At 35.7% G+C, this 12936-nt stretch overlaps 1 protein-coding gene across 8 annotated transcripts in view; it reads right to left on the bottom strand.

Moving 5' to 3' along the window:
• The window catches only part of bmal1b (basic helix-loop-helix ARNT like 1b), a 60331-nt gene extending 55789 nt beyond the window's left edge, over positions 1-4542 (bottom strand). For all 8 annotated transcript variants that reach the window (XR_015494602.1, XR_015494603.1, XR_015494604.1 and 5 more), the window contains exon 1: positions 4445-4542. Coding sequence is in view for 2 of the 8 variants with exons in the window: in XM_087258878.1 (XP_087115004.1) it covers positions 4445-4467 (23 nt within the window). In the remaining 6 variants the exon portion in view is untranslated. The remainder of the gene's footprint in view (positions 1-4444) is intronic.
• Between the last annotated feature and the right edge of the window lie 8394 nt (positions 4543-12936).

Genomic DNA, 12936 nt, shown 5'->3' with positions numbered 1-12936 from the left:
TACACGCTCGAGACAGCAGGTCCAGGCAGTCAGAGGACTGCTTCAATCTTTCACTCACTTGTACTTAGTCATTTTAGCGAACACCTCAGATACTGTTGGCTGGTTCCTGTTGGTTGTGCGTCTTTTTTACCGCCGCCATTATAACGACACAGATCACTGCCTATTCACGAGTCCCGCAGAAAAAAGTGATTGACAGGTGGTAATTATGCGTGTATCTTGCCTTTATTCATTTACTGTATGATTTGTTTATGGGTAAAACAAAGACCATGCAGGTCAGGTAGTTTAAACGGTAGGCTACAAATAGTTAATTGGTCATTAATTAATTAATTATTCATAATCGAAAATCGAATCGAATCGTGCCTTTAGAATCGAAAATGTAATCGAATCGAGGATTTGGAGGATCGTGACACCTTTACTTAACATGTAAATCATCACTCGCGCTTGAAGCTTTATCCACATCTGATGTGAACGCAGCATCAAAATCAGTGGGATCTGGACCGTATTTTATTGAAATTAAATAAAAAGAAACTTGTTGTATAACTCCAATACGACATTTCTAACTAGTGATCAACAGTTATGGTTTTTTTTTAAAAGCTATGCCGATGCTAATATCTTGTAGATATATCGTATCTACCACTATTTCAAATTCCGACCCTACCATCCAAATGTTTTAATTATTTATTTATTTACACATAATCTTTTTTTACCAGGGCCCATTTTCAGTGTCCACACTGTGACTCGACAATGGCATTTTCAACTTTATCCACTTTGGAGTGTTTTCAAAGATACATTTTTGTTGCCAAAAGCATCTGTTTGGTGAAGATGGAAGGCCAAAATGGATAACAAAAAATAATTGTGTGCAAGCATTGTTTTACACTTGTAACCATGACTGCACATCTGCAGCGCCATCACCCAGCAATATCACTGTCTGAAGGCAGAATAGCAGAGAAGGTAATAAAGTCCTCCAAATAGCAACAATCCCTCGCTGAATCTTTCAAGCAAACATAACCCACTGGTTCCGAGAGACACATAAAAATAACAAAGGCAGTGCGGGTGTTTATTGCTAAAGATTTGCAGCCGTTTTCAGTGATTGGAGATGTGGGCTTTTGTCATTTTATAAAAAGCACTCGATCCGCGTTACCACAGTCTCGCATTTTTTCAGCACCGAGATAATTAAGATGGTTTATTTATGTTTACTGAAGTACAAATATGTTTATTTTTAATATGTTAAGTTATCTTTATTAACTTCACATGTATGCTTATATTCGAAGTGTAGGATTTTATGTGTTCCCAAGTTCGTACATGGGCTACCAGCAGCTGTGAGATTTCAGTGGTAATTTTGTTTTATACAATACACTAGGAACTAGTGTACTTTTCTTGGCTTTTAAGTAAAACAAAATGAGTAGTGCAATAAATATATATTTTTTTCTCCTTAACCTCTTACTGTTCTTATTGCCTATAGAATAAAAAAAATAAACACATGTCAAGCCATAAGAACCGAACTGGAAACATGTAATGAACTGTGGGCTAACTGTATTTTTGCATCCCTAGTTCCGAGCGTATCACATGCTGGCCCCGGGCCATCAGGCAGTCCTTATCATTGAGCCCTGAAGGGATTTTAAGCATTTATGAGTTTCTTTATCATGTTGAACACAATAGAAGATAGTTTGAAGAAAACTGAAAACCTAAGAAACTTCTAAAGTTTGGTGACACGTTAGTAAATGATGACAGAAATTTCAGCTTTGGATGAAGTTTGTTAAACTATAATTCTAAGCAACATTTTAATGTCTGTTTTTTTTTTATGAGCAACACAAACCAATGGTAAAGCTCAAATATCAACCTCTAAATGTTTTAACTTAGTTACATTTTTAGTCACTACTTTTTTACCCATACATATGAATTACCACGCAGGAGTTCATTGAAGATCAGTTCAAAACAATGCTTTCAATCATGAAGAATGCATTAAATTGTGCATTAAAGCATTAAAAATTGACAGTAGAATTATATAATGTTATCAAATATAATTCTGTTTTAAATAAATGTATTATACACTGTTATTACACTTTTTTTCTACACGTTTGATAGTGCAGTGATGTTCAACAGAAAACGCTTTTCAGTGTGTGAATTAATATATGATAATGTCACTTTTTTTTTTTTTACAAATGTTCAACCAAAAATAACTGCAATAGTATTCAGTAGTTCCTGCCAGGCAGTGAAGTGAATCTCCAGATGATTATTGTCCAGATTACCATCTGCAGGTCTGACCTGAATTAATAACAAAAGCATAATGTCTCTTTTGGACAACAAGTTTCTTTTATTTTATGAGTTAGTTCCTTGTAACACAATCTACATTATAAACACTCATTCAAAACAAACACACCCGGATGTAAAAATATACAGTAAACACCTTAACTAAACTGTCCATACTTTATCCTTTTGGTTCACAAAAAGCTAGAAATAATCCTATTTAAATACACAATACCTATGTCTATCTACATTTTACAGCATCCATGACAGTAAAACTGCTGTGTGCACATATAGTTTAATAGCGTGCACATGTAGTATATAACAATCTAGGGCTGCGAAATTTATTGCAAAAATAAACCCGCGATAGTAGTATATGCATATATATATATATATATATATATATATATATATATATATATATATATATATATATATATATATATATATATATTAGTATGTTTCTTTTCGACTTAGTCCCTTTATTAATCTGGGGTCGCCACAGGGGAATGAACCTCAAAATTATCCAGCATATGTTTTACGCAGTGGATGTTTTTCCAGCTGCAACCCAATACTTGGAAACACCCATTCACACTCATTCACACACATACACTACGGACAATTTAGCCTATCCAATAGGGGATATGCCGAGCTAGTGCTGTTCCCATGCTGATACACTTCCAGTGACCTGTTATTGTGAACTTTTTTCCATTTAATACGGTTCCTTATACAGCATCGATGTTGTAATGTCATTAAAATACATTCAGTTAAATAAACTAGCATTTATTTAGTTGCTCAAGCGTAAAACGAGACAAAAAGCCGTTTACTCGCACGCGCCCGTCATTGGCAGGCTAACGCAGAAGCTCCATTGAATATACTGGGGTAAAATAAATGCTCATATTATAAAGATATGGCGGGGGAAAGGTAATTTAATGCAGTGCTTCTTGTACAATCTGAGACCCACTTTAAATCGGATATCACTCAGCTAGTGGAGATCGCTGATGTTTAAAGAAAACAGACGCACTGGATTTTGCATTGGCATTCAATTCGCTGGAAGCGCTTAACCCAGGTTACTGGCAAATTAAAAGTCCTATTAGCATGCTTCGGCATATACCCCATTCACCTGTACCACATGTCTTTGGACTTGTGGGGGAAACCGGATCTCCCGGAGGAAACCTACGCGAACACAGGGAGAACAAGCAAACTCCACACAGAAACGCTCGCTGACCGAGTCGCTGTGGCGACCCCAGATTAGTAAATGGACTAAGCCGAAAAGAAAATGAATAAATGAAAGAATATAAATATATACATGTATGTTTATTTACATTTATAAATTAAACATTTAATTAATTAGGCAAATTAGACATAAATATAAATATGCATGTAAATATTTTAGTTTATACACACACACACACAATTTGTCTACACAATGAGTGCACATTCATTACGTAAATACAAACTTTTATTTTGGAAGTGATTAATGGCCAAAACAGCTGCACGAATCTGATGGATAATGATGCTGAAGTGATGCTAATAATGATGCAGTCGTCAATACTGGTAGGCTATAAAATGCTGACAGGCAGCCAGATTATTTGGGATTCGACATACAGCTTCTGTTTACCTCAGAAAAGGGCATGAAAGCCAACACAGTGTCCTGCCACACTGCACCGGGACGTGTCGCGCATACAGTCACAGTGGGATGATGATGATGATGATGGTGATCACGAACTGACCAACACGCAGCACAACTCAAACACGTGCACCGTAATCTGTTTATATGCAAATTTTGCGCTTATATATATATATATATATATATATATATATATATATATATATATATATATATATATATATATATATAAATATATATATATATATATATATATATATATATATATATATATATATATATATATATATATGAAACAGTCACTCAGCGTTATGATGTGCAATAAAGTAGACATTCATATTGCCCTCAAACAACCGTGTTCGAGTGCGCAGCTAATTTTATTTCAGTAGTATCGATATTTCAGGCACAATGGCACACATTCCATTCCACGCCCTGCCGAGATATTTAAAAACTTAAATCCTCGTCTTGGTGACCTGAATAGCATGTTGTACATTAGCGACTGTAGTACCGCCATAATTACAACATACAGCAGCGTTCAGCTGATCTAGAAATCAAGCATGTCTTACTTACATGAAGAAGGCAGGGAAGCACATGTATAACCAGGCGAATATGGACGGCGATGACCAGTATCACTATACATTCGCTATGACCTACTTTCCTCTCGCTCTAATAACTAGCGGACCACTAACCTACTTATTCGGCCAATGGCAGTCCAGGGTGGACTAAGCGCTGACTCCTTCGTCCAATCAGAAAAAGCTTGTTGTTTTCATCAGCCAATGAGGACACTCAATGAGAAAGCGGAGCCAATGGAAATTCGCCTAATTCTTGCAGCCTTTCTAATAACAGTAAACAAAACAGGGCTAACTTAGTGCTTCCTAAACAAAGCTACATTCTTGTGTGTGTGACCGGCTGATTATTTCTGATTATGTTTATGCTAAGGCTCATAGGTCAGGCATTCTGTTATTTTTAGTGTTAAGGAAAATATATTAAATATAATAATATCACAATCCTAAGCTTATCTTATTTTAAACAATCCATTTGTTCATTCATTTTCTTTTAGGCTAGTCCCTTATAATGGGGTCGCCCCAGCGGAATGCACCGCCATCTTAAACAATTAAATATTAAATAAATAAACGCAAAATAATGCATGCTTTCACATTGCTTTCTTTAAAAAGTATCTAAATAATACATTATTATTTAGTAAAGTGGAACCAGATTATCATATATTGCACTTAGCTTTATAAAATAAACAAATAATTTGTTATAATCTTTTTGATAGATGTTATTATAACTGAAGAAAAATACCATTCGGTATTCAAATGAAATAATACGTTCGTCTATAATAATGTTGGCTTGTGTTATGCTGGATGTACAGTATCAGCAGTCGAAATTTTATAACAGGTGTTATGAAACAGCACAAACAATCGCTTACATGCGCTGCCCGCTGGAGGGCGCCATAACACTGACATTTTGGAATCGCCAAGAGAATTTAGGCTGAAGTTTGATTGTTTTTTAAGTCCGGAAATTAAAATGCTGTCATTCTGTATCTAATTATTAATGCGAGATATACTTCTTTACCTAATTTTCTCCCCTGAAGGAGTGGGTTGTTGATGTACAAGCTGTGACTCTGCTAACAAAGAAAGCTAAAGAATGTTCATCTTCTCAACAACCATTCATTAAACCGACTTTAAGTCGGATTAGTGTCATCTTATTTATTACACTGTGTAAATGTACAGTATATCACCCAATACATGACACAGAGAGTGTGTAAACATCTGTTCATTTTGCCAGAAGACTCACGGTGAGCAGCAAATCTTTGTGAATTACTAAGTAAAAAGAAAAAAGGTCATTAATCACTATTTAATTTAAATTACTTTTCTAAATGCTTTGTCTGAAAACAAATTTTATTTAGCCGATCAATAAATAATTATGGGGCGGCGCAGTGGTGCAGTTGCTAACGCCGTTTCCTCAGTAGCTGGTTCAAGCTGTGGCTGGGCCAGTTGGCCTTTCTGTGTGGAGTTTGCATGTTCTCCCAGTGTTGGCGTGGGCGTCCTCCGGGTGCTCCAGTTTCCCCAACATGTCTAAAGACATGCACTGTAGGTGAATTGGTGAAGGTAAATTGTCCATATATGAATGTGAATGAGTGTGTATGGGTGTTTCCCAGTGATGGGTTGCAGCTGGAAAGGCATCCGCTGTGTAAATCATATGTTAGGTTGGCGGTTCATTCCGCTGTGGCAACCCCGGATTAATAAAGGGACTAAGCTGAAAAGAAAATGAATGCATACATCGTTTTATTACTTGATATAGGCAATAGAAATAAACTCTTTTAATTCTTCACATTTGGCTTCAAAAAGATTCTTTTAGCCTTATAATAAATGTATACAAAAGAAAAGTTAACGTTTAAATTAAAACATGAGACTTTTCCAAATAATGAGACCGTAATTTTTGTAGATACTGTACCATATATATAATAAGCCAACTGGTTGTTCCAGAACAGAGTAACTGGGTGGACGGGCAGACGCCGCTTGTACTTTTAGGGGGCACACTTTAACATACATCACAAACTACCTAAAGAATTAGTCCAAGTCAATTTTTTGTCATGCATCACTCTGCAGTCTTCATTACCAAGCTCATTAAATAACTTCAACTCAAATTAATCTTCCATGTTAATTTATTTGACAAGTAACTTTGTATTTTATAGTAGTATAACATAGTATAACACATTCATTTTCAACATTCAAGTATACATCAAGGTACATTTTTGCACTTGTAAACTTTAACAAATACAGTTGAGGTCCTTTTTTTATCCCCCTGCTAGTAAAAAAAAAAAGAATGCGGTGGCACAGTGGGTAGCACGTTCGCCTCATAGCAAGAAGGCCGCTGGTTCGAGCCTCGTCTGGGTCAATTGGCATTTCTGTGTGGAGTTTGCATGTTCTCCCCGTGTTTGCGTGGATTTCCTCTGGGTCCAAATACATGCGGTATAGGTGAATTGGCTATGCTAAAAATTGTTCGTGAATGAGTGTGTATGGAGGTTTCCTAGTTATGGGTTGCAGCTGGAAGGGCACTGCCTAAAACATATGATGGATAAATTGGCGGTTCATTCCGCGGTGGCGACCCCAGATTAATAAAGGGACTGTGCTGAATAGAAAATGAATGAATGAATAATTTAAAAAACAACGTTTCCCAAGTGATCTTTACCAAACCGAGGAAATTTCATGTAGAGTATAGTACTTCCTAAAAAACAAAAATCTTTTTTCTGAAGTAGAATAAGATTCTTCCTTATTTGTCTTGAGTAAAAGTAGATTTTAATAATTAACAAAAAAAAATAAGGTTAGTATTACTAGCCTCCTTAAGAAAAATATATACAGTACATATATATATATATATGTATATATATATATATATATATATATATATATATATATATATATATATATATTTGACAGAACAAACCAGCTATTCAATAACTTTATTAATATTCTAACTTAGTTAAGTCTTTAATTTACACTTTACTTAATTCATCTATTCTGCAAAATATATTTGTATAAATAAAAATTGACTTCTGTTTTAAATTCATTTATGCAGAACTGTTGAATTTATTTTTTACGGTAAGTATTTTATAAGTATAATTTAAAATGGAAAGTTCAATTCAATTCAGCTTTATTTGTACAGCGCTTTTACAATGTAGATTGTGTCAAAGCAGCTTCACATAAATGGTCATAGTAACTGGAACAGTGTGGTTCAGGTTTTAGTGTTTAAGTTCAGTTCAGTTCAGTTTAGCTCAGTTCAGTGTGATTTAATCATTACTGAGAGTTCAAACACTGAAGAGCAAATTCATCGATGTGTAGCTCTACCAATCCTGAACCATGCGAGGCAGTGGCGACAGCGGAGAGGGAAAAAAAACTTCACCTGATGGGAGTGAAGAAAAAAAACCTTGAGAGAACCAGACTCAGTTGGGCACGACCATTTTAATTTCTCCGCTGGCCAAAGTCTTGTGCAGAACTTCATTCGCCGTGGTTTATGCTGGAAGATGGCCTCAATGAAGACTCGTCTGTCCCTGGAGCGTCGCTGGAATCAGACACATGTTCTCCACTCCCCACGACCATCAGCGCAGCAGCAGCTCAGGATATGGCCTGGTCCCGGATATGGAATCCTTGGGATCATCACGTCGCTGGTCTTGGATCCAATCAGTGACTCCGCCTAATCTGAGGACCTCGGGATGAGTATCCCCAGGTGAAAATAGAGAATAAAGAGAATAATTAGCGTAGCTGCTGTTCATAGTGTATATAAGCAAGATGCAGAAGCCTGTGTGGAACCCGCTAGGTGATGCATTGAGTGTATGCTTTACTAAACAGATAGGTCTTTAATCTAGTTTTGAACCGGGAGAGTGTGTCTGAGCCTCGGACGTTATCAGGAAGGCTATTCCAGAGTGTAGGAGCCATGAAAGAGAAGGCTCGACCTCCTTTACTTGATTTTGCTATTCCAGGTACTACCAGAAGCCCTGAATTTTGAGATCTTAAAGAGCGAGTTGGTTCGTAGCGAGACAGAAGGTTGGTTAGATAAACAGGAGCTAGATTATTTAGAGCTTTATAGGTGAGAAGTAATATTTTAAATTCAATACGAAACCTAACAGGCAGCCAGTGTAAGGAGGATAAAATTGGGGTTATATGATCATATTTTCTAGACCTGGTCAGAACTCTGGCTGCTGCATTTTGTACTAATTGAAGTCTGTTAATAGAGGATGCTGGGCAGCCAGCAAATAGAGCATTACAGTAATCCAGTCTCGAAGTCATAAAAGCATGGACTAGCTTTTCTGCATCTGAGATGGATAGCATATTTCGTAATTTAGCGATATTTCTCAGATGAAAGAAGGCAGTTTTTGTGACATGGGATATATGATTTTCAAAAGTTAGATTGCTGTCTAATATGACACCCAAATCTTTTATAGTAGAGCTAAAGCTAACTTTGTATCCCTCTAATTGTAAATTGAGTTGCGAGATCTGCTGTGTGCAAGATTTAGGCCCAATAAGTAATAATTCTGTTTTGTTGGAGTTTAAGAGAAGAAAATTGTTGGTCATCCAGTCTTTGATGTCTTTGATACACTTAGTTAGTTTAGAAAGTTCAGACGTCTCGTCAGGTTTAGTTGAAATATATAATTGAGTATCATCTGCATAGCAGTGAAAGCTGATCCCATGTCTTCTAATAAAAAAAGTTAAGTCCCTTACTTAACTTTTTTCAGTGGAAAGCCTAATTTATTTACATAAACTAATTACATCCAACAGTGGGCCTAAGTGTGTTCATTTTTTACTTTTTAAACCAAAATAAATCTAAATCTTTATAAAAAATACTAAAATACCAACACAATCTCACGGCAATTCGTAACTTTTTGATTTAGTGACTAATTCGTATGAATTCATATGATCTAATTTGTACAATTTAGTACGATTTTCTTATTGCCCAATGACAGTTGGGGTAAGGGGTGGGGTTAGGTGCCACGCCTCCTTTTTAAAATCGTACACTATCGTACAACTGAACTCGTACGAATTCATACGAATTAGCCACTAAACTGGCAAAACGTAAAATACTTACGTTTTCTTGTGAGATCAGACTGGAATTATCGGCCTGACATTTTTATTGGACAAACATTTTTAGTCTTATGCCTTACCCAGAATATAAAAAACATAAAAATGTATTTAGATCATTTACTTTTAATCATTACTATTGAAATGTGAAGATAATAATTAATAATGCAATTAATTAATCAATATGGAACTTATTCATAAACTCACTTTGCCTCTCCAGTCATATTTCCAGTCATACTGTATGTTGTGATAAAGGAGTTGTCCAACACTGATGTACCTTTTTAATGAGAACAATTACCTCCATTTCAATTGTATCATAAAAGGTACAGAACAGAATCAAAAGATGTATTTTCTGTACCATATAAGGTAAAAATTTTTACAAAGGTACAAAACTGCTCCTCATGGAATATTATTTGTATCACTGTGTACCTTTTTCTCTGAGAGTGTATGCTGAACTTCAGATGGACAGTTGTTTTAGTCTAAAAGCACGAGGGACAAAATAACCCTTGGGAGATTTCAAATGCATTTAAAGGGCAGACGGATCCATTTGGATGGCAGAATCCTCTCGGGATTTCTGTATTCCCAGTGTACATTCGTTATTCACCTATTCACTAGCTAGGCTGTATATTAGAGTATGAGTGGGCGTGGCCATTTGTAGCTTAACATGCGAGGCTTCCAGCGTCATTCACTTGCAGCTATTTTATCAGATTGTATTTCCTTGTTACTATTATCATAGCTCGTTAAAATGTAATGTAGCCTATTATCATAAGTATAAACTGCTTCAGAAGACAAATATGGGTTGTTCCTCTTGTTAACTTAGCAGCCAACAAATATGAAGTCCATTCACACCCACAGAAAAATTGCCAAACATCCAAAACTTTCAGAATCCAACATGGCTGCTCAGTGCAACAACATAAGCGGTAATATTGTTTATAAGCATTTCTGTTTATCTCAATAAATTCAGTAGTTGATATAATATAAAGCAAGTTTGTTTATTTATTTATTTGCTTGTTTGCTTCATGTTTGATGGATAGGCTGTATATAATTAATAAAAATTAATAAAATCAGCAATTTGGTTCAAATAAAGCCTCCATTTGAAATTGCGAATGTTATTTTAATCAGTGAGCTCTTACAGCATTATACTAGTCAAATGATGATTTATATTTCAAAAAAGTATTGAAGTATAAACTATTAATCTGCATTTGATTTTTTTAAGCAGATCTTTAAGGTTTTGATCATGTTTATGCAGTCAAATGCAAAACTGATAGCCTCCTGTGAAATACTGACTCTTTTTAAAATGTTTCCCAAGTGATGTCAAATAGAGCAAAGACATTTTTACAAATTATTTTTTTCTGGAGAAAGTCTTTTTTTGTTTGTTTACCTGAAACAAACACAGTTTTTACAATGTTTAAAACTATTTTTAAGGTTAATATTAACCTTAAATATTAAGATTTTTTTTTCTAATTACTATAGTAAAAAAAAAATTTAAATTTTTTTTTTGACTTCCTATGAAACAAACAACTGTTGTTTAATGACTTGCCTAATTAACCTAGTTAAGCCTTTAAAGGGCACCTAACTTTTGTAAGCTCTATGGACAGAACTGTGTGTAGGTATAGAGTAACCATACCTGCCAACACTACCATCAGTCTCCTGCATTTCAGACCCATCTCCCGCCACCCTCCCATTTTGTTATTCCTCCCTGCAGAAAACTCCCATAATTTCACCCATCCCCTCTACCACCCCGAGCTGGTCCACAGCTTTTTGGTGCAGTTGTAACATTCTTGGGTTACGTGCACTTTGGTATAGCATTTTCAGAAACAAACGTTGACAGGTATGAGTGTGTCCACAGTGGTATTGGAGTGATATAAACACAACAAGTCAAATTTTCAATTTCCTGTCGTTAAAATAGGACCCAAATCCCAGTGATGTTGAGGCCGACTGCAAAGTGAATGCAATTTTCCCTCCCCACTGAATTGATTGACAGGTGCCATGTCTCGATAATAACCTGCATACCCAAGTCCACAGAACTTTTTTGGCAAATAAGCTGAGATTAAAATATTTGTTCCAACAATCTGTAAGTTTCTAAGTTTAAAACGTTTCTTAAAACAGCAGGTTTGTAATAAAGAAGTTAAATTGCTATGTAGTTCTTAACCACTATAATCACCACTGCCACATGGTGTCAGTAAATGCTAATATGTGTATGTGTGTAAAAAGCTTTTGTGTGAGACTCATCATTTCAGAATAAACTCCACCACAAATACATCAAATAAACTTACTTGGTATTTTTGACTTATGAGCTGTATTTCAGCTTCATTAGAGTCTGTCTCTATCACTGACTGCTGTTTATCTGACATAACGCTCCAGAAGCAGACATGCACATGGCAGTGGTGAGTTGGGAGAAGCAGCTCGTTTGGATTTAAAGTTACAGGCTACCTAAAACAGCTACACTGCACTCAGACACCAAAATGGGCAGATTCTGGAGACTGTAATAAATGATCTGATGGGTATTTTGAGCTGAAACTTTCTGGAGACACTAAAGACTTATCTTACGTCTTGTTAAAGGTGTAAAATAGATGTCCTTTGCATTTTACGTTGAATACTAGCCTAGCATCCTGTGAAATAACTAGAAAAAATATATTTACTGTAATCATGGAAAAACAACATAAGTTTTTGAATATTTTATCAAATATTAAATATTTAATTATACTTATTATCAAATATTTTAAACTATTATGTTTAAAAATGTGAAAAAAATAATAAAAATGTCAGAGTAGGGCTAATAATTTTTTTTTACCTCAACTGTAGATGTGTACAGTTATTTTTATTAAATATGATGCATACAGGGCGAAGCAGTGGCACAGTAGGTAGTGCTGTCGCCTCACAGCAAGAAGGTCGTTGGGTCGCTGGTTCGTGCCTCGGCTCAGTTGGCGTTTCTGTTTGGAGTTTGCATGTTCTCCCTGCATTCGCGTGGGTTTCCTCCAGGTGATCCGGTTTCCCCCACAGTCCAAAGACATGTGGTACAGGTGAATTGGATAGGCTAAATTGTCCGTAGTGTATGAGTGTGTGTGTGAATTTGTGTGAGGATGTTTCCCAGACATGGGTTGCGGCTGAAAGGGCATCCGCTGCATAAAAAACTTGCTGGATAAGTTGGCGGTTCATTCCGCTGTGGCGAACCCAGATTAATAAAGGGACTAACCTGACAAGAAAATGAATGAATGAATGAATGAATGAATGAATGAATGAATGAATGATACATACATCCTTTACACAAATAAAACTACACTCATTAAACTGACTCTAAACAATATAATACTCATCTGAATTTGCACATCTATCGGAAATACGCAGCTACTATATTTTGTTTAAAAAGCAACAGTTTACCAGCTTTAATTAGTACAAAGACAGGCATTTTTAGTCGTCTGCAAACTCAAGGTTGCACAATGTTGTCCTGCCTTAACTGACAAAGCCACAGCTTAAATA

This window comes from Danio rerio, chromosome 7, assembly GCF_052040795.2.
Source record: "Danio rerio strain M-AB ecotype USA chromosome 7, GRCz13ab, whole genome shotgun sequence".
Classification (NCBI taxonomy): Eukaryota; Metazoa; Chordata; class Actinopteri; order Cypriniformes; family Danionidae; genus Danio; species Danio rerio.
The sequence above is the reverse complement of the archived record's forward strand: the minus strand, read 5'-3'. Positions and strand labels throughout refer to the sequence as shown.